The following is a 22,284-nucleotide window of genomic DNA, read 5'->3' as shown; positions in this document are numbered from 1 at the left end:
GGAATGTATTAAGAAGTCTTTTGCTTAAAGCTTTAAATTGAGCTTTTTCTATGTTCCTTAAAACTCATACATAGGTTTAAACACCATAAATAAAATATAGGAAGAAAACATCACTGCGTAGATAGATATAGATTATAAACAGGTAACCATGGCAACCATTGATTTGACAGCGCGTGTCAAATTTTTGGCTGATTTATTTTTTGTACAAATTATCAAATATTACGAAAAAAATCTTTTAAAAATGTAGATATTATGAAAGTGAAACTTCTTGACGCGTTGAGAGTAAAATTTCAAGGTCGCTTCATGGCAATACCGTCACGTTATGAAGTAAGGCGACCATTTTGGTATCTTTGCATCTTGCCTAAGAAGTTTCACTTCTGACACGTGTGCCTACAAAAAACTTTCAATAAAAATGCGGTACCTACACTGCACATAATTTTATCTATCTACGTTCACAATCACACAAATAACAATTGAGCAATTTTCAATAGTTTATAAAATACATTTGAAATTATTTACGACCAGAAAAATATACGTTACAAAAATATAAAAAAAAAATCTTTGTGGCGAAGTTTTTTAATCTCTGGGGTATTTTATGTGAAATTTTCATATTTTTCGTCGGCAAGAGTAATTTCATGTACATAAGTAATATAAAATCTTTTCACATAAATAAATGTATTTGTTCGTAATTCATATTAATATAACTACTATAGTATAATTATTTTGATATTGCAAATTATTTTAATAGAATCTTTCGTATAAAAAGGAAAAATAATTTCCTAATAATAGCTTTCTACTAAGTACACGAAGACGAAAATAAGTTTTAAAATACACATATTTACTGGGTAACTTATGTAAAATTCTATAAAAAAAATATACTAAATATAAAATTCATTAAAATTACAACGTCCCAAAATATTTAAATACATTTACATGGTAACACTTAAAATGGCAATTTAATTGCGTATAAAATATATTCTTATCCCATCTTTTCTTAAACCTAACTCAAATTTTAGCCATCATTAAAAAAAAAAAAAAAAATTTTTTTCGTTTTTTTAATGACGTCTCAAAATTAAGTGACGTTTAAGTAAACCAAGTTGAATAAGTTCTAGCTTAAATTGGATTAAGTACAGTGGGTATATTCCCGTCAACCGTCGGAATCATCAGAAAAACTAGTCCATCCTTCACATATCCTTCACCAAAATATATTGGTGGTAACACTGCAATGGAAATTTAAAACTGTTTTATGGATTATTAATATTTCTAAGTAAAACTTCGAGTTAGACTAAGTGAATTTAATGTTATGTTTGAAAAGGTGTGTAAAATTTAATAAAAAAGTGTCAAAATTTCTGGACAATAAAAAAAAGTGATTTATTTTAATTAATAGAGAAATTAAATTGGTACTTCTTAAAAAACGGGCAAAGCTATGTGGAAAAGCTAGTATTTATTTCAAAATAGTAATTCCTTGCAGTGTTAGCACGGTACTTAAATATGTATACGACTAGTATATCATCTATGTCTTTAAAAACTACGTTTATTTTTATGCCGGTAACATCACAGGAAAATATGGTACAGAATAAAAATAATTCGTTATTACTATCATATTTTTGTTATTGTTAAACTTTGAACTGATTCTTGTTGAATTTAGAGCGTTTTGTTAATAAATCTACTTCTATTTTTATTTTATAATAACCATACACTAGGTCTATTAAGTAAAATTTTAGAAAATCTTAATTAATTCAAAATATTAACAGAATTATAGGTATGCTTTGTTTATATTAATAACTAGCTTTCCGCCCGCGGCATCGCCCGCGCAGTCAAAAAAAAAACCCGCATAGTTCCCGTTCCCGTGGGATTTCCGAGATAAAACCTGTCCTATGTCCTTTCTCGGGTATCAAAATATCTCTATACCAAATTTCATGCAAATTGGTTAAGTAGTTAAGGCGTGATTGAGTAACAGACAGACAGAGTTACTTTCGCATTTATAATATTAGTATGGATTTTTATAGTTAAAAAGATTTTAGAAATATCAAATAGCCTTCTTTATTTCAAAAACTCAATTCAAACTGTAACAGTACCAAAATCTGTTTGTACATATTGTCATGTTACTTTCATGGTCCTATAACCGATATCGTTTATTATTTAGACAAAATATTATCTAAAATATATTTTTATATAATTTTGGACCCTTTAATTTCCAATACCCTAACTCCAGAAATTACGTAATACGTAATTAACGTAATACGTGAGCAATTCTAAAACTAATCAGTCCCTTGAGGACTTTCAGTCAGTGAGACAGCTCACTATGCTACCGTTCTTACTATGTTTATCTATTTTATATCAAGGAGCTTTATTATCTGATTTTATTGCATCTCTGAACTCTAATATATTTATATTTACAATGCCAACAAATGATTCTTTCAATTTATTGTTTAAAGTGATAATTTTACAGGCAAAAATGTTTATTCTGGAATATTCTTTACACCAATGAATAAGTTTAAAATTCAGCTTTTTGATGTGAAACTTCTTTAGGCGCGTTGAGAGTAAAATTTCAAGGTGGCAATACCGTCACGTTATGGAGTAATGCGATGATTTAGGTATATTTGAATATTGCCAAAGAAGTTTCACTTCTGACACACGCTCTTTTTATCTATTTGCAAGAATATTTAATAGAAATTGCATAAATGAGCAGGATTAAATCTTGCCAAAGAAGTTTCACTTCTGACACGTGTGCTCGGCACACACGCTCTTTTTTATCTATCTGCAGGAATATTTAATAGGAATTGCTTAGATGAGCAAGAGTATTTGAAATATTAGCAACATCATCATGATGATGATGATGATGAATCTTCAAAAATGTGTGAAATAGCAGCTTTTGTTAAATTATTATTAATTTTAATTGGCTCTTTCATATAGATAATGTCAGCGAGCATTGTCTCAGTAAAAACGGTACCTATAAAATATTACACATAACTTTCCGGTAATTTAAACACACTGTATCTCCTCCTTTCAGATAATATAAACGCATTATCCGAATGTATAAGAGATTCTCTTTCTACTTCTGTAAAGTCTGTTTTAACGAAATCTCTGTTTAGAATGCTTTTTAGTTCATCTAAACTGCGACTTATATTTTCCGATTTATCTATGAAATTCAATTCTTGCAATTTATCCTCTCTGCTACTCGAATTTGAGTTATCTTTGCTCAGCGGTTGGTATGACGTTTCTTTATGGTTGAGCAGTTTATGAGAACCAGCAATTATTAGTGTAGAACCTCGTCTTATAGTTTCTCTGCCTAGTTCGACTATTTCTATGGAATTTTGGCCGAGAACTAAGTTTTTGTAGGCTTTAATAAAAATGTAGATTATTGCAACAATGCCGGTTATTATTATTGAGTAAGATATTATGGGAGCTGCGATTGGACCGAAGGCTGTGGCGAGGAATATGAGCCGCCATATTGGTGTGGTTACTTCTTCTATTCCCTGTAAAATATAGAATTAATATGAGTACAAGTGATAACTGCGTCAAAAACAACCGACTTCAAACTTGCACTTGCAACATTTACAAATACAGACAAAAATGGTCATAAAATAAAAACTACTGGGCCTATCCGAATAAAATTTTTATGGGACCAATTCAACACCATCCCGCATCGAACAAAAAAAGAGTCACGTAAATCGGTTCAGAAACCTCGGAGTAATCGGTGTACATACATAAAAAAAAATACCGGCCGAATTGATAACCTCCTCCTTTTTTTTTTAAGTCGGTTAAAAATGTGTAAGGTATACGACTACAGGTATGTGCATAAATTGCAATTTTATTAGGGTATCTATATTTAATCTTTATCTATATTTAATTTAATAAAAAGTCTTACTTATGTAAATAAAACTGCAGCACAAACACTTTTACAATTTTAATAATTTTGATCTAACATTTTTAGCACTACCATACCAACAAAGTCATAATATTAACAAGATTATGTACCTATAGGTAACGATCACTTAATAATACACATACTAGAAAAGTCAGTATTAAATGTACACCTACGTAAATATGTTTTAATGAATAACTTTTAACCGAATTGAGAATAATTGATTAGAAATTTTTAAAGCTAAGATGTGAATACATTTTCATACATTTTTAACTAAAAATAGTTACTTCTTACCTCTTGAAGCCACATAACAGGAAACACCATATCAGGGAATTTGTGAATATTGTTAACTCGAATATTTGCTGCGCGATCTACTTTCAAATTCAATTGAACTCGGATTTGACCTTCTAAGGGTACTCCAATTTTCTGTAAATAAACGAAAAATAAATAAATAAAATAAAATTTATTAACAACTTCAAATATAACATTACAATATTGCTCTGCCTTCTGAACTAGGTAATTACTTGTATCTCAGAAGGCAGTTCCATCCCTTACAAATTCCATATTATGTACATTATATTTGGCAAGTTAACAAAATAAATTTATTAGATATTATATTAATGAAGTTTTAATTATAAATTACAATATTTAAGATATAATAAATATTTAAGAAGCTTAGAGTCTTAGTTAAAAATGTAAGTATATTACAATACAATTATTGTAAAGAGGCTAATATTTTTTTTCATGTTGTATAAATGTTCATTCTTCATTGATTTCATATATAACTTTGTAGGGAATTCTTTCTCTCCCAATAACATTATTTTTGTCTCTAAATATTACAACCTTAATAAGATTAATTTTGAAACTGATACCTAAAAACAATAGACAGATCCATAATAAATATTTTAATATCTCGACTGCTACAAATTATTTTTCAACATAACAAATAATTTTAAAAAACCTTATAATAAACATCCACTAATTCCTTTAACACAAAGAAGTCTTGAGTTTATTATTTAAGAATATAATAACTTTAAAAATCTTACCGGTTGTATCAAAAAATATGATTCATGTTTTTCCTTTTCGGGTTTCAAGCCTTCGAAATCTTTGAGTAGAGATGGATCGGCGTCGTAGAAGTGTGGGTATGAAAGATATACTGGAGCATCTGAAATTATGGGTTCATTTTAATATTTTTAGAAATTACTCGGGGTCTAGGTTCGATATTGTTCGAATGTAATAAGAATATACTGCGATTCTACACAGCTACCTAATTGATGTAGGTAGTTGATAACAAATCGCAGCAAGTCAACGACAAAGTGAGGCAACAAAGTGAGCAAAGTGAGGGTAGTTGGGTCGAACGTCGTATAAACAACGTCTAATACTAGAAAATTATAAAATTACTTATAAATAATATTTTATAATTATGTCACTAAACTAACAGCATAACAACAAAACCAAAAATTTTTAAATAGGTAGTGGTCATCCTAATCTAAGAAAAGACAAATTTAACAAACTATTTATTATTAAAACTCGTTCAGCTTTTCTTGAGTCGTAAAGTTTAATAATTTCTCTAATATTAATAATGTTTATATTTCAATTTATTATTTCAAGAAATTATTAACATTAACCCTTAAATTGATTTCGTCCGTTTTATAAGACATAGTATTTACACACATGCTGGCGCTGTTATGGCAGACCTAAGCTTCGCTAATCGGTATATTGGGAAGAGACTAGCTATGTCCTTCGCGTACATGCAGGTTTTTTTACCAAAGCCATGTACAGTCGCGAATGGTGACCATTTGAAAATTGCAAAAAACGGATCTCTTGACTCTTTTGATAAAATTGATAATATCTGTAAGTATTTTGGCTATTTTGCTTATAATGTTATATTATTAGTTAGAATACGATTGTAAGTATAGTATTTTGACATAATTTTGACATATTTTACAATATTTGGTATACAAATATTCGTTTATATACGATGTCCCATAAAACGGACGTTGACAACTTGGAGTATATACTAGGGTATTCTTCACATGTCCTATGTAACGGACGTTGCCAATAAGGCCCTCCATTTTCAACGGAATAATTTTGATATATTTTTCTCTATTTTTATTATATTTTACAGGAGCATGACTTGGCAATCAATAAAAAATTCCCTCACTACCTCTGGCGGAAGCTGAAGAGTCTGGCGTTGAGTTGAGATGTCGATTTCGAAGGAAATGTAGACCTACAGGAGTGATTTCACTATGATAACAGTGTCAATCATTTACCCCCAGCACCATACCTTCGGAATTATACGACATATTGATTTGAGACACAATGAAGATTCAAAAAGTCAGAATTTTTACCATCAACAAAATATTATTGCTGCAGAATTACAGCCATTACATGAGGTGTGAGATGAATCTTCCCTACTTCTCAGTAGTTCTTCAGCCACAGCATCATGTTACTTACCAGAAATACCACCCAATGTTTGAAAATTTAAATAATATAATACCTTACAAATTAAAAAACAGGCAGACAATGGATATAATATATGCCAAAGAATCCAAAAAAAGCGATTTAAATTTCCTGTTCGTTTTGGTACTTCAGGCATGGTATACGACTTCTTTGCATACGATGAAGCAAACACATTTCAAACTGTACAATTTAGTGAATGGGAAGAGGACTTTCTTGGTGTATTAGATAAGTTCTCAGGCTATGTAATACTATTTCTATTCCAATTCTTAGCATATTCTTAGGCTGTGATTTTTAGTACTGTCGTTTTTTAAAATCCATTATTTTTAACGATATCGTTAAAGTTTTAACCAACATTTTAAGACAGACGTTTGAAAAGCTTATTCTAGATCCTCCATAATTATAATTTGATAATAATTTTGAATTACAGAGTTGAAAATGTGCATTGTAGTCATGTACCACGGTTGCAGGAATAATGTACAATGTCCGTTATATGTGACGGTTCGAACATGTACATATAATTGGCAATGTCCGTTTTATGTGACATAGTGAAAACAATAGAAAAAATTAAAATTTTTAATTTTTTTTTTCATTTTCCTCTTTTCTATCCTAATTCCAATACGTCCTCCAAATTTGGACATTATAAACACAAGTTATCTAGGGGTGACAATTTAAGGGTTAACATACTTCGTCAAAATCTTCTATTTGTTGTTAATTACATTTTATTTACTTATTTATTGAATATTTTTCTTGTGTTTTATTATATTACTCGTTTTCCACACATGGCTTCACCTGCTTCGTCTAAAACCTAATAAATGATATATGTATACTAAAACTAGCCCCTTGAATCATTTTATCTATTAAAAAAAACCGCATCAAAATCCGTTGCGTAGTTTTAAAGATTTAAGCATACAAAGGGACATAGGGACAGAGAAAGCGACTTTGTTTTATACTATGTAGTGATACTTACTATATTGACAAGGGCTGATATTCTGCAAGCCTCTGGGAGGACATTTCTCTGATTCACAAAAGCATTTGTTTTCCGGATTCACTTCTGCATTTTCTAACGTTGATTCTGGTGGTGTGTATAGACCTACTTGGATACCTGTAAATAAATAAATAATAAAATATAATAAAAATCTTTGTTGATACAATAATACAGGTAAAAATGAGGGACAGCTAGTTATTAATTATTAGATATATGTATATTTTCATCTATTACATCATCATTATTAATAACTATCTGTGCCTCGCGGTTTTGCCCGCATGGCTCCTGTTGGTCTTAGCGTGATGATATATAAGCGTTAAGTCTTCCTCGATAAATGTGCTATCTAACACCGAAATAATTTTTCAAATCGGACCAAAAGTTTCGAGATTAGCGCGTTCAAACAAACAAACTTTTTAGCTTTATAATATTAAGTATAGATAACAACAATTATCAACAAAAAAAACAACATAGATCGTCATCATCATCAACATCGTGTCCCGAGCGAACGTGTCAATGTGAAACTTCTTTGGCAAGATTCAAAGATACCAAAATCGTCGCCTTACTCCATGACGTGACGGTATTGCCATGACGCGACCTTGAAATTTTACTCTCAACGCGTCTAAAGAACTTTCACTTCAAAAAAATATTACTACTAAGCGGTCACCCATCAATATAGTGACCGCGCCTTGAGCTACTTAACCTACAATTAGCATTTATCTCGTAGATTATTTTGAAGAATTTGACTAAAGTTATATAGATGAATATTATAATATATTATAATCTTAATGAATATTAAGATCATTATATATAAATAAATAATTGATATGCAAAAACATTATTTATAACACGAATTCGTAATTTTACGCTTCATAAAAATTAAATTTATTTTAAAAATATTTAAATTAGGTAAATAATGATTCATAACATACATTATTATAATAATTATGAACATGAAAAAAATGTATTACAAAATTACTGGTATAATTAAAATAATTATTACACTAAATACAGTTAAACACAGAAAAAAAATGCATAAAAAAATATTCCGTAACATTTTATAAAATAATATTAAAAATATAATTCAAGAATTTTTAAATTAACAGAGAAATAACAAAAAAAATGTCTTTCGTTTCATAATTTACTATTAGTATTAGGACAATCCATAATACACGGGTACCATCATAAGGAAAGTACCCGGTCCTTTGGAAGGCTTACGTGGGGACACGGATCCAACACGCAGAGGCCCTTTAGAGAACTTTACTGTGTTGTGGGACACCAGCCGCAGCCTGCCCATGGCTGCACTATAGAGATACAGTCCTAGGCAGTCCGCGGCCGATGTAGGACTATTTCGAGATATGGAAAGCAAAATAAACTGGGCTATGGAATGGGATGTTAAATGGGCCGGTATTTGGGGACTATTGGAAACTATGGCACCTGCCTTTCTACTCAAAGAAAGTAAAAATATGTTGGCAGGTGGTGACTCGCCCTCTCGCTGTATGGGCCCCCGAAATAAGTCGCTGCAATAGTGCGACAAGGGACAATTATTATTATACTAAACTTTCATGATGATCAAAGTATTAAAAGTTACATTTTATTACATACTAGCTGCGCTCCGCGGTTTCACCCGCGTGGCTCCGCTTCTGTTCATCTTAGCGTGATGATTTATATTTTATAGCCTTCCTCGATAAATGGGCTATCTAACACCGAAATAATTTTTCAAGTCGGACCAGTAGTTTTAAAAATAGATACCTATTATTTTTAAAATCTTACCATTTTTATAGACATCCTTTCTATATTTCATCGGTAGTATTCTGCAAAGATCCTTGTCGTAAATATAAACTATATCTGCTTTTGTGATGGACCTTGGAGGGAAGAAGGAACCTTCTGATGCCCTGAAAAATACAAAATTTATATTGTATAAATAAAACATCTACCTTTATACAATATTAGTCACTAGCTGTGCCCCACGGTTATACCCGCAGTGCTCCGCTCCTGTTGGTCTTAGCGTGATGATATATAGCCGATAGCCTTCCTCGATAAATGGGCTATCTAACACCGAAATAATTTTTGAAATCGGACCAGTAGTTCCTGAGATTAACGCGTTTAAACAAACATGCACACTCTTCAGCTTTATAATCTATACTAATATTTTAAACTGAAGACTGTTTGTTTGTATAGGTATATCTGTACTCCATATATATAGGTTTGAACGCGCTAATCTCGTAAATTACTGGACAAATATCAGAAATTCTTCCATCCTTGGATATGTAAGTAAGCTATGAACCACGAGAGAAGCCGGGGCACGCTGCTAGTGGTATAATTTGATTTCTTTACAATAAAATACAAGAGGATGTCCATTGAAACCTTAAAGGTTATCTTAACTAAATAATACATAAGGAAAATAAACAAATTGAGACAAACAGAGGAAGTTCGCTTCCGCAACCTTTTTACTTCCTAATAAAACATTTGATTATGATAAGAGAAGTAACGAAAATTTAAATATTTTTGTAAATGATTTCTGAATTTAGTATAAGATGTTTCAGTGACATAAGGCTTTCCCTTAATTATATAATGATTAATTGAAATAAATAAACCAATAATATTAAAGCTAGCGCGCAAGAGCAACTTTTGTCTCCTTCACTATTTAGTCTCTCCCATCAACTGTATGGGGAGTTGCGTCGCTACGTGCGCGCACTTTCTTACTAGCCCATAGAGTTGATGGGAGAGACTAAATAGTTGCGGAGACAAAAGTTGCTCTTGCGTGCTAGCTCTTAATTCAGTAAACAGCTGAATAGCTCAAAAACAAGATAATAATATGAACTGCAGTTCTATAGGTAGATATATTATTTAGCGCGGTAAGTACAGAAAAAGCCGTGGTCCTAATCATCCTATCCTACTAATATTATAAATCCGAAAGTTTGCGTGACAAAGAAAACGAAACCAATCTTATAAACATAATATAGGTAGGTATAAATATGTTTAAGTTACATTAAGCATTAAGTTACTTGTATTGTAAGGGGTTTTCCCCGGTTTCTGATGGAGATAAGTTGTCCCATTAAATTAAATTTATTATCTAATCGTATGTTTATGTGACAAATCCTGTTATTACAATATATGGGTTTTCTTATTTGTTTGAGGATAATGGTTATTTTTTTATTAAGAATGAACGATGGAGAATGTAAGGTAATTTCACTTTTGGTGGTCTTATTTTTATATATTACTAGCAAACCGCCCGCGGCTTCACCCGCATTGTCTAAAACCTAATAAATTATATACTAAAGCCTTACTCTTGAATCACTCTATCTATTAAAAAAACCACATCAAAATACGTTGCGTAGTTTTAAAGATACAAAGGGATAGAGAAAGCGACTTTGTTTTATACTATGTAGTGACCTTATTAAAATCAATACTATATTTACCTTATTAAAATCAATACTATATTTCGAAAACTTATAATTCTCTGATATTTCTTATATAAATCATTGAGATAATATTACTACGTATGGAGGAGACACCACGAACAAAATCTGTGCGCCATTTTTCTCTAGTTAGGTACTTACCGATGAAAGTTATTCCATTGCACTTTTCCGTATTACTTGTATTATTTGTGCAATATCGTAACACACACGAAGGCATATTTGATGCGATTCACTTTAAAACAAATTAAAAAATGAGCGTGCAGTTACGCCATATGGCGTATGTTGAGCGGAACATAAGTGATGTAGGCGGTGTCGTCTCCATATGTATATCTCAATGATATAAAAGTACTAAATAACAATAAAACTAACCTGATATCATTACAAGGCTTATCCTTCCAATGCGGGAGGTGGTCCAGTCCATTTATTTTATCCAAATACCCAAATTTGGTCATATCTTGTCCTGAATATATCGTAGACACTTCGGATAATGTACCGTTTCTCTAGAAAAAAAAAAATATTTGGTATCTGTAGTTAAATCTATTTTATGGGCATCGTTCTGTGAGCAGAAAATAAATAATCGTTCACGAGGGATTCAATCCCGGGTCTTTCGCCTTGCCGGCATAAATAAATATGTCACTCAAAAGAAATTATGGTGAATATATTTTAGGTACAAATACATATTAAGATGTTAGGCTTTCTCATAGATATTTAAAACAAAATTGTTGCATTTTTTACTTTGGATATTCCAAAAGTATATTTATGAGGAGTACTCAAAATATTGTTGCACAACAACTGGGTAATATGGGCCTTAAGTAATAAGGCCTGGCCTTAAGTAATAATTTCTTGAATGAATTGAATAAAAATAACAAAAAGACGAAAGTTAAATTCGGTATAATAATACGATAAAACGACAAATAAAGAAACCTTTTATTAATTATTAATTCATCGAAATCTTATAGAAATATAATTATAATTTAACTTTGAAAGAAAGAAAGAAAGAAAGAAAAGAAATTTATTGCCAAAAAAAACACAGCCAAACACATTATAGAATTTATCTTACAATTAGGCAAACGGATACAGCCTCAGCAAAATGCTGCACAAAAGCAGCGCTGATTTAACTTATTTCTTTAACTTACCGCTAACAATAACCCCATTTGACTGTTCGGACGTTTGCCCTTCGGGTAGAAATAGTGAGCCAGAGTCACTAGAGGGTCGTTATATCTGAAAATTATATATAACATTTATTTACTACATCATTTTATATAAAAATACTTTTGGCAAAAATTAAAAAATAAATATTTTAGGACAATTTTCACACACGGCACGATTTGATCCCATACTAAGCTTTCGCTTGTGTTATGGAAACCAGATGGCTGATAGACCTAAACATATAATTTTAAATTATCACTCGGGGCAGATATTTGTGTGATGAACAAAGATGTTAGCTCTGTGTCTGGGTGTTAATTATCGATATAAATATTTATTTAAAATTATATATATTATGTATGTTTATCAGCCATCTTGTTTCCATAACACAAGCGAAAGCTTAGTATGGGATCAGATCGTGCCGTGTGTGAAAATTGTCCTGTAATATTTATTTACCAGCTTTCCGCCCGCAAGAAAAACCCGCATACTTCCCGTTCCCGTGGGATTTCCGGGATAAAACCTATCCTATGTGTTAATCCAAGTTACCCTCTATATAATGTGTGCTAAATTTAATTGTAATCGGTTCAGTAGTATTTGCGTGAAAGAGTAACAAACACACACATACACATCTTCACAAACTTTCGCATTTATAATATTAGTAGGATTTAATACTTACCCAAAAACAAGTTCTTCGGCTGTAACATGTACGAATGGTTTGGCTCGTTCCCTGTAAGTTAGTGTAAGGCCGGAGACCAAGAGATTGAAAACAAAGCCTGCCATGTTTGGAGAAAATGACGTCACAGTCTGGAAAAAATGTATTTTGTTATTTTTCCCAAATTACTGAGCAAAATATCTTATTTATTTATTACACTATTTCTCGAATACATTTAATATTACGCCTAGAAAAACAGAACATCAAGGAACATAAAATAATTAATTGTGAGTGTGGAGATTAGACAAGTTTTCCAATATTTTTAAGTGTAGGTCTAGATATGAATAGCATTTACAATAATACCTCCTATAAAGTCATGTGCATATAACATAACAACAATAAAAATCGGCTATAAGTACGTAGTATATATTATTAACTCAATGCTATAATCACATAATATTCTTTAGTAGGAATCGAACCCACACCATTTTCTATAAGTCGTAGTCATCATTATGACACTATATTATTCTACAGCAATAAAACAATTTTTATTAAAAAAACCATTTCAAATAGGGTAATTGCGCCAGTTCGCGTCCACTTAGTGCAGTTGGAAAGTTTGAAGTAGAAAATAAAAATGTTCCAGAATAAATTTCAACCCAAAATTTATGTAACGTGTTCATTACATAGTCTATTATAAGATTTACTTTCAATTGTGTTGGAAATATCATGTGGTTTTTATTTATCTAGACAAATAGCAGAATTAGGCGTTTTACCCAGTTCGCGTCCAAAAATTCCAGTTTGCGTCCACCCGTGGACCAGTTCGCGTCCCCCAGCTTAGAAAAGGAATTTAGAGTGTATTGGGTGATATTTTATCAGATAAATGCAAATAAAAATTAGATTTTAATAAATTATTTATTTACGAATATAGTTATTTAATAAAAACCGGCCAAATGCGAGTGGGACTCGCACACCGAGGGTTCCGTATTAACCTGCTTTTTTTTCATATGTTTTAACTGTTAATGATTATTTTTTTCAATATTTCCCTTATTCGTGCTATAAAACGTTGCTTCGTACCAAACTTTAAGTGTCTGTGTTCACGTAAATAACCCTGTAGGTTTTGATTCCCTAGCGAATGTCGAAATTTGCGAAAATTTGAAGCATAAACGGCTGTATCTTTTGAATTCTTTGGCTTATAAGTTTGATTTTTTCACTGCTTCAAGGGACCGTAGACTTGAGTATTCAGTATAAATTTCAGCTTTATACCTGAACGCGTTACTGAGAAAAAGGGACTTGACAGAAAGACAGACCGGCAGACGGACATATAGTCGGACGGATATAAAAGTGATCCTACAAGGATTCCGGTTTTTCCTTTTGAGGTTCGGAACCCTAAAATCAACATAATTATTAATATAATTCACTATAAGGAAACTGGAAAAACTTATTTATATTTATCTTCTCATCATTAATAGAACTAAAAATTAACAAAAAACAACGTTATATTATAAACGTTATTTAATAGTTCCTAATGAATTAAATTTCTTTTTGTTTATATTATTTTCTTAACCACAGACTTACCTATTGACTCTCATTCTCAAAGATACTAGTCTCATTCTTAGAATACCCATTTTAAAATGAAAAAAAATAGCATAAAAATTTGCTAATTTGAATGAAAATTTAAATTATCAACTTGTGGTCTCAGTCAAAAATTTACAATCTATTTTAAATTACATATTTTAACAAACAATTCATTGCTACGTAATGAAAAACAATGTGGACGCAATATGTTCTATTGTTATGCACTATAGGTATAGTTTGCGCCCACCGTGGACGCAAAATGGAAGTTGTGCAAATTCGGTGTAGTAATTCGCGTCCACCTTATTTTAGCTATTAATTGTAAAAGAAATAAGCTGATTCATAATCCATACTATTCCATGTTTTGTTAGCAAAGTAAAGAAACAGTTACATATTCAAAAATTCACATTTAACAATAAGATACTTAGCGTCAAACGCGACGCTGCGCACTATTTTTTTCTCAAAATCCCGCGCGTTTTAGCTCTCTCGTTTAATAGCCAAAATTAAATATTTTTTTAAAATAGGATAGGCGGTGCACAGGCATATTTTGAATATGAGTGCATGTCTCTTATACATTGAGGTATTATCGGAAATTTTTCTTATTACAATTTTACAGAAAGTATACTTATTTTCGCGAATTTTCTAAAAGATATCCGCAAAATGGACGCGAATAGGCAGGTGGACGCGAACAGGCGCAATGACCCTACAACGTCGTAAAAATAAATTCCAAAATGTGAAATTAAATCGAGTTACCCATCCACATTCTGACCGCGCCCTAGTGTACTTAACCAGAACATCTCTAAAATAATAACCAAGGATGATATCAATGTATTAAAAACAGAAAACATGACGTAATAATTGAAACAAATTATGAGCATGTATAAACTACAAACACAAAAATCTCACCAAAAGCGGTATATTCGGTACGACCAGTTTCTGCGATTTATCAACAGATAGCTCGGGAACGAATCTCAATATCTTATTGTGTTGGAACGTCACTGTGTCGTTGTCGTGAAACTTTACGTTCACCTTTTCCATGTCTTCCCTGTAACAAATAAAATAAAATTAATCTTATATACTAATACTAGCTTGCCACCCGCGGCTTCTCCCACTTTGTCTTAAACCTAATAAATTATATTATATACTAAAACCTTCCTCTTGAATCACTCTATCTATTAAAAAAAACCGCATCAAAATCCGTTGCGTAGTTTTTAAGATTTAAGCGTACAAAGGGACATGGAGACAGAGAAACCGACTTTGTTTTATACTATGTAGTGAATAAAATTGCTGTGTCTGTTTATAATATTAAAATAATCACTTTACTAAATGGATAATATATACAGTACACGGTATACCAAAATAGCAATTTATCTAAAATTTTTACTTTTATCTGTATGTTCTAGCTAATCTCTGGATTGACTGGACCGATTTTCACGGGACTTTCACTGAAAGACAGCTGATGAATTAATTAAAATACTTTTAATACTGATATTTTATTTTATTTTATTTTTCTTTATTAGGGATAATAAACAGCAGAACAGTGGTTAATTGTACAATAAAACTTAGTCTAAATACAGGTATAACTGTCCAACCAACAACATTATCCACAGTTTGGATACATACATTTTTATACGTGCAACAAATGCGAATAAGAAAAAATAAATATAAATGTGCACTTAGCCATGGCAATAAAAATAAAATAAATCAAAAATTAGAGATAAAGGTAGAGGGACGCAAAATAAGATACCTAGGTTATTGCATGTTTAGGAGGATATTCCCACATGAACAAAATTGTATTGACACCGATCCTTGATAAGTGTACAAAGTTTGAATTAAATCAGTGGGTCAAAATCGAGTGTAAAGGAGTCGGTTACATACAAACATACAGGTGAAGCTTATAAAAGCGTTAATAAAACAACGTTCGGTAAAAAATGTTCAATTCGGTTTCGTTTCCAATAAGATTTATGGCTGATTTAATATAATAATTTATTAAAATTTCCTTTTAACACTTAAGATTATCATCCAATTATTTTCAGTGCATTCATAATTTATTCAATTAATATGCATTTTAAATTATTAATTTAACATAATATAATGTGCATAAATATATGTTAATGTTTTAAAAAAATAACTGGTTATAATTTTTGTAACCGACGCGACGTCTTTAGACTCAATTTTGACCCACTATAATATAAATGTTTGAGTTTGTAAAATGTTTAATTAACATTAAAATAAAATTAATTGGAAAATTAAGTGTATAATATTGACATATTATTGTGATTTTAAATTCAGGAATTCATCATACATTAGTATTTGTCTTTTGAAATTAAAATAAAAAACACATTTAAAAATTATAAATGCATTTTCTTTTAAATGTGGAAATACACGAATATTGATTTCTTGTAGTTTATAATGAGTGGAATAAAAATAGTGGGTATATGCCATTAGCCATAGGAAGAAACATACAGCTGAAGAGTTTGTTTTGAACGTGCTAAGTAATCTTAGGTATTTTAGAGGGTACTAGCTGTGCTCCGCGGTTTCACCCGCCTTGCTTCGCTCCTGTTGGTCTTAACGTGATGATATTATACAGCCTAGAGCCTTCCTCGATAAATGGGCTATCAAACACCGAAATAATTTTTCAAAGCGGACCAGTAGTTCCTGAGATTAGCGCGTTCAAACAAACAAACTCTTCAGCTTTACAATATTAGTATAGATTAGTAGTAGGACATAGTTTCTTTTGATTTGAATTTTGAAGTACCTATAACTTCTTTAGACGTGTTGAGAGTAAAATTTCTAGGTCGTGTCTTGGCAATACCGCAAGTGATGGAGTAAGGTGACGATTTTCGTATCATTGAATCTGGCCAAAGAAGTTTCACTTTTGACACGTGTGCTCGACACACACGCACTTTTTTTCGTTGTGTATTACAGTCGGCTTATAATTTCTTGACATATTTAGCACTACATAATCACCAACCACATAGTATTAAACAATATCGCCGTCGCGTCCGTCCTTATGTATGCTTAAATCTTTAAAACTACGCAACGGATTTTGATGCGATTTTTTAAAAGAGAGATTGCTTCTCGAGGAAGGTTCTTGTTTATAAATTGACAAGACAAAGCGGGCGAAGCCGCGTGCGGAAAGCTATTCAGTACATAATATTTTGTCGACAGGTAAATAATAAAATTATTTTCCACGTGACGCGTCAATTGGTTTTTACTTCCTACATAATAATTTATGTTTTATATGTATTTTATTAACCGTTATTCATATAACGTAAATATATATTAAAAAACATAATTCACATATTTATGTATGTAAATACTAAATAGGAACATGACTAATTTTTACAATCAATTCAAAATATATTTTATGGTTCATATATGGTTAATGACATCGTAAATAATGCAATATTTAAATAATGATTAATAAATATTAAATTATTATTAAACTAAAGATTAGCGTTCCGCAAATATTGTTCGAAGACCCTCTGAATTTTTCGTAATAATATTTTTTTTTAACAGCTGACTGCACCAGAACCTTAGACCAAAACTTATTGATTTTTAGGTATTATCATTACTACTAAAGAAAATATTTAACTAGGAAAACAGTTTTCTTGCCAATTAGGACCTCGAGAAGGGCTGAACCGATTTCGCTAAGTCTCTTATGGAGAGAAAACGAAAACATGAACGACGGGCGAACCCGGGGCGGACCGCTTGTATTGTTAAAAACTAAAATGTTCATCTCTCTATCCATCCGGAACGCATATATAAAACTAAACGGAACTAAACAATAACAAAATTGGCCTCAACCATCGCATAATTAAAACGTTATCCGTGGTTCAAAACCAAGGCTTTTCATAATAACTATAAAACTGACGTTCTGAGGTCAACCTTAGGTCATGTTCAATACATGCGAGATAATAATTATTCGCAATGTTTTCCATTTTTACACGTTTCGCGTTATTAGGAAGTTAATTTTCCGTCTTTGTGCGAATTTCTACATAATATAATTGACTAGCTGTGCCCCGCTGTTTTAACCGCATTGCTCCGCTCCTATTGGTATTAACGCGATGATTATAATTATAGCCTATCTCTCATCGATAAATGGTCTATATAACAGTGAAATCATTTTTAAAATCGGACAGGTAATTCCTGAGATTAGCGCGTTCAAGCAAAAAAACGAACGAACTTTCCAGCTTTATAGTATTAGTATCTAAATACAAATTGATTTTTTCCCACAGACTTGATATTTATTTAATTCTGTTTAATTTGATAAATCCTTTAGGGTAATTTCTCTTGACTGGAGGAGATTTCTCTCTGTTTAAAGAAGCTTCTAAATGTTTTTATAGTAATAATTAAATAAATAGTTAAATAAATAAATAAATCTTTATTTTGCCAAAAACATTAACTTTACAAAAATATGTGCGCTGACTCTTGAACTAGAGTAACTCTGTGTCTCAAGAGCCAGCGTTCCTCCTTATAAATACAACTACATAAAGTACATTTTTTAAAGCAAAACAAAAATTCGGTTTGATTACAAAAAGTTTAAATTAAAAAATATATATATAATATGCATAATATGTATGTGAGAGCGTGAGCGTGAGTGTGTGTGTGTGTGAGCGTGAGTCGATGATACAATGAATTCAAATAAATTTGGCCCTGTGTGAACTTGCAGTTCCCGCCTCACTTTTAAATTTTTTCTAAAATAAAACTTACCGATACACAAACGGGCCGACTTCATTAAGTTTCGGTTTTTCGCCATTTTCCAAAAACCCCTGCGGGTTTGTTACATTAAAAATATACACTTTCGTGAGCCGGATCACGCCTGGCCTCTGCCAATAGCTGTAACTGACGGAACCGTTCCATAGCCTAAGTTCCTGAAAAAAAAAAAACAATGTCATCTGTCAAACGTCAAACGTCACCTATCAATGTCAAATGTTAAAGATAATAGAAATAATATAGGCAATTAATATTCTATCCGTTTTAAGCGATTTATTGAGCGACTATTGTTTCTATATAAGTATATGTTTTATTAAAGTTTGGACTATGTGTTACGAAGCTAAATCATAATATAATATAACAACGTAAGTCAATACAAAAGAAAATCGATCAGTGAAACATACATAATATTATGTGAAATGCATATGCCCTATACCCCACAAGGGGCAAGGGACTCTTCAATGAAAACATAGAATTTTCTTTATTAATTTTGCACGTTGCTATCATTGATGAAGATAATATTAGTGCGCACAACAATGATAAAACTTGTTCTATGTATTATATTATGTAATAAATAAATAAATAATAAAAACTTACCCTAAATATAATATAATCAAGCCATGGCACAAAAGAAAGAACCACACCTAAAACGACTGTGCATATACTGAAGGTGATAACTGCTAGGCGCCCTGGAACAAAAAAAAATATTATTAATACCGTATCCATTTTTATACAGCTGCGGGTCACATTTTTGCACGTTAATGAATTTAAAAGTAAAAAAAAATATGGAGGTTCCTTTAAAAAAAAGTAGTTAACTATGTGATTTTAGAATTATTATGAAAAAGAAATAAGTGAATTTTATTAGGCTTTTTCACGCGATCTTTTTCAGGATTCTTTAAAAAAAAAACAACTAAGTACTTAATCAATAAGGTTGTATTTGTAGATATAATGGTTTCTTTTTTATCAATACTGTTGCATGCAAATGTTTGTTTCGTTGTTGTTTCTTTAAGGCCCGATTTTTCCATGCTTGGATAAAACTTATTCGTCGAATAATGTATAAAACTACCATTTTAATAACTCAGTCCCCGGAATCACAGACACGATAGAGAATCAATTGTGTCGTGGACCGATCGGGCCGCTGGGGGCTCAATGGGTCTATGGTTAAAAACATATTCTAATTGCCCGTATTTGACAGTTTACGTGACATTTTAATATTATCGTGTAATACTTAATTGGACGGATAAGTTTTATCAAAGCATTGAAAAATCGGCCCTTAATAAGTAAACAATTTTACGGCCCGATTTTTTTTCCATAAATCTATTTAAACATAGGTAAGTATTATTTAGTTACCAGGTTTTTTAAAATAGTCTAGGTCACATACAGTAGCCGAACAGAGGCGTTTGCACGTATATTTTTGTTAATCTGTTAATCAGAGACCTTAAAATGATGAAATCTAGATGACCTTTAGGCTTTAGATATTTACGTCATTTACTAAGGAACAATGTGAATTTATTCGCAAGGATGGTACTTTGTGAGAAAATATCCAGATTTAAAAATATGCAATAATTTTACCAAATAAAAACATGAGGTTTTTTTAATTATTGTTATTTAAGTTAACGTGGTTAAATAAAAAAAAGCACAGATGATACATACGTACGTAATTTAAATAAATTATAAGATTTCATGAATAAATGCACAGATGATTCACACAAACAGAATAAATGATAACTTTAATATAATATTACAATTGTAAAAAGTCGCATAATAACTTTTATCCTTATGTTTCAACTCGGAAGTTAAAAAGAAACTCATAAACACTTCGTAATAGTTTAAAAAACATTATACTTCCTTTTGCGTAGTCGGTAAAATGCATAAATAGTGAATTCCCATATAGAATGTATCAAAAGTCATTTTCAAAACAATTTTCTATAGTACTTGCCACTAAACGTTTTATGGTAATCAAACACAGAACTTTCCATCCATATTTTTAGCACTAATCACAGATAACTAAATTAAAAAAAAAAAAACAACAACAACAATTTTCGCCGTATCTTCGAAATATTATGTCCTGTAAGTCAGAGAATACATGAATATATTTTAAAATACTTTTAAATTCAATAAAAAAAAATATGTTTTTTCTACACCACAAAAATTATCACTAGGTAGGTACATAGTATAAAACAAAGTGGTTTTCTCTGTCCCTATGTCCCTATGTATGCTTAAATCTTTAAAACTACACAACGGATTTCGCTGCGGTTTTTTAATTGACGCAGTGATTCCCGAGGAAGGTATATAATTTATTAGGTTTTAGACAAAGCGAGTGAAGCCGCGGGCGATAAGCTAGTATTAATAAATAACAATTAAATAATATATTAACTTACTAAAGTTAATCTGTTTACATTTTGCACGTTCTAGCACCGTAAGCCACTGAAAATACATATTTGTAAAATTATCTTCAATGTAGGTAGTTTGAAAAATGTTTTTTTAATGTACCCTATACTTTAATAATTTATTTATATCTGTGCTTAATATGATTAATATGCATTGAAAAAGTTATAATAAATAATATTTAAATGAAAATAAGGATACATAATTGTATTTAAAAGAGAAATTAAGATTTAATAAAGATAATAATTAAAATTATTTATCTGTGCCATAATGACAGATATATATATCATGGTTCTGCGAAATAAAACTAGATGGCGCTTTAAAATTGTTTTTGCACTTTTCATAACCTATAATCAATATAAAAATAAATTGCAAAATGTATTGGTAAGCGCATCTCGAGAATGGCTGAACTGATTTCGTTATTTCTTCTTTTATAATATTCCTTGATTAGGATGGTTCTTATGGAGAGAAAACGTATACATGTACCACGGGCAAAGTCGGGGCGGACCGTTAGTATTTTTGTAATATCTTGGCAAATTTCAGAAATGTTTTTATAGAATATCTGTTAAAATATGGACCGGAAAGCAGATTAGTTGGATTTGGATCGAGTACAAGTAGAATCGAAAGTATATAAGTACTTTTTACGATAACTAGCTTACGCCCGCGACTCCGTCCGCGCGGAAAAATTAAGAAAAATTAAGATTTATTTTTTTCTACGTATTTTTCCGGGATAAAAAGTATCCTATTTTATGCCCAGGGTAACTAGAATTCCACCTGCGGCTTCGCCCGCGTTTTCAAAGGAAAACCCGCATAGTTCCCGTTCCCGTTCCAGTTCCCGTGGGATTTCCGGGATAAAACCTCTATATGTGTGCTAAATTTCATTGTAATCAGTTCATTAGTATTTGCGTGAAAGAGTGACAAACACACAACATACTCACAAAGTTTCGCATTTATAATATTAGTAGGATTTAACTCATTTACTTACCTCTTAGAAACTAGGAAATAATAACACCATTAATAAATAATCACAAATAGTTTAAACATAAATGTGTAAACATATTTTTGTCCAATA

General features: G+C 31.1%; 1 protein-coding gene across 2 annotated transcripts in view; it reads right to left on the bottom strand.

Moving 5' to 3' along the window:
* Positions 1-2,635: 2,635 nt before the first annotated feature.
* LOC123704372 (scavenger receptor class B member 1) overlaps positions 2,636-22,284 on the bottom strand; it is a 97,986-nt gene continuing 78,337 nt past the window's right edge. For both annotated transcript variants that reach the window (XM_045652731.1, XM_045652730.1), the window contains 11 exons: positions 19,422-19,513; positions 18,822-18,982; positions 15,012-15,150; positions 12,558-12,685; positions 11,872-11,956; positions 11,105-11,235; positions 9,087-9,208; positions 7,299-7,433; positions 4,915-5,033; positions 4,163-4,294; positions 2,636-3,479 (listed from right to left, as the gene is read on the bottom strand). In XM_045652731.1, coding sequence (XP_045508687.1) covers positions 2,964-3,479; positions 4,163-4,294; positions 4,915-5,033; positions 7,299-7,433; positions 9,087-9,208; positions 11,105-11,235; positions 11,872-11,956; positions 12,558-12,685; positions 15,012-15,150; positions 18,822-18,982; positions 19,422-19,513 — 1,760 coding nt within the window. In that variant the 3' untranslated portion in view covers positions 2,636-2,963. The remainder of the gene's footprint in view (positions 3,480-4,162; positions 4,295-4,914; positions 5,034-7,298; positions 7,434-9,086; positions 9,209-11,104; positions 11,236-11,871; positions 11,957-12,557; positions 12,686-15,011; positions 15,151-18,821; positions 18,983-19,421; positions 19,514-22,284) is intronic.

The sequence above is a fragment of the Colias croceus genome, chromosome 29, assembly GCF_905220415.1.
Source record: "Colias croceus chromosome 29, ilColCroc2.1".
NCBI classification, from domain to species: domain Eukaryota; kingdom Metazoa; phylum Arthropoda; class Insecta; order Lepidoptera; family Pieridae; genus Colias; species Colias croceus.
This window is presented reverse-complemented; position numbering and strand designations above follow the sequence as displayed.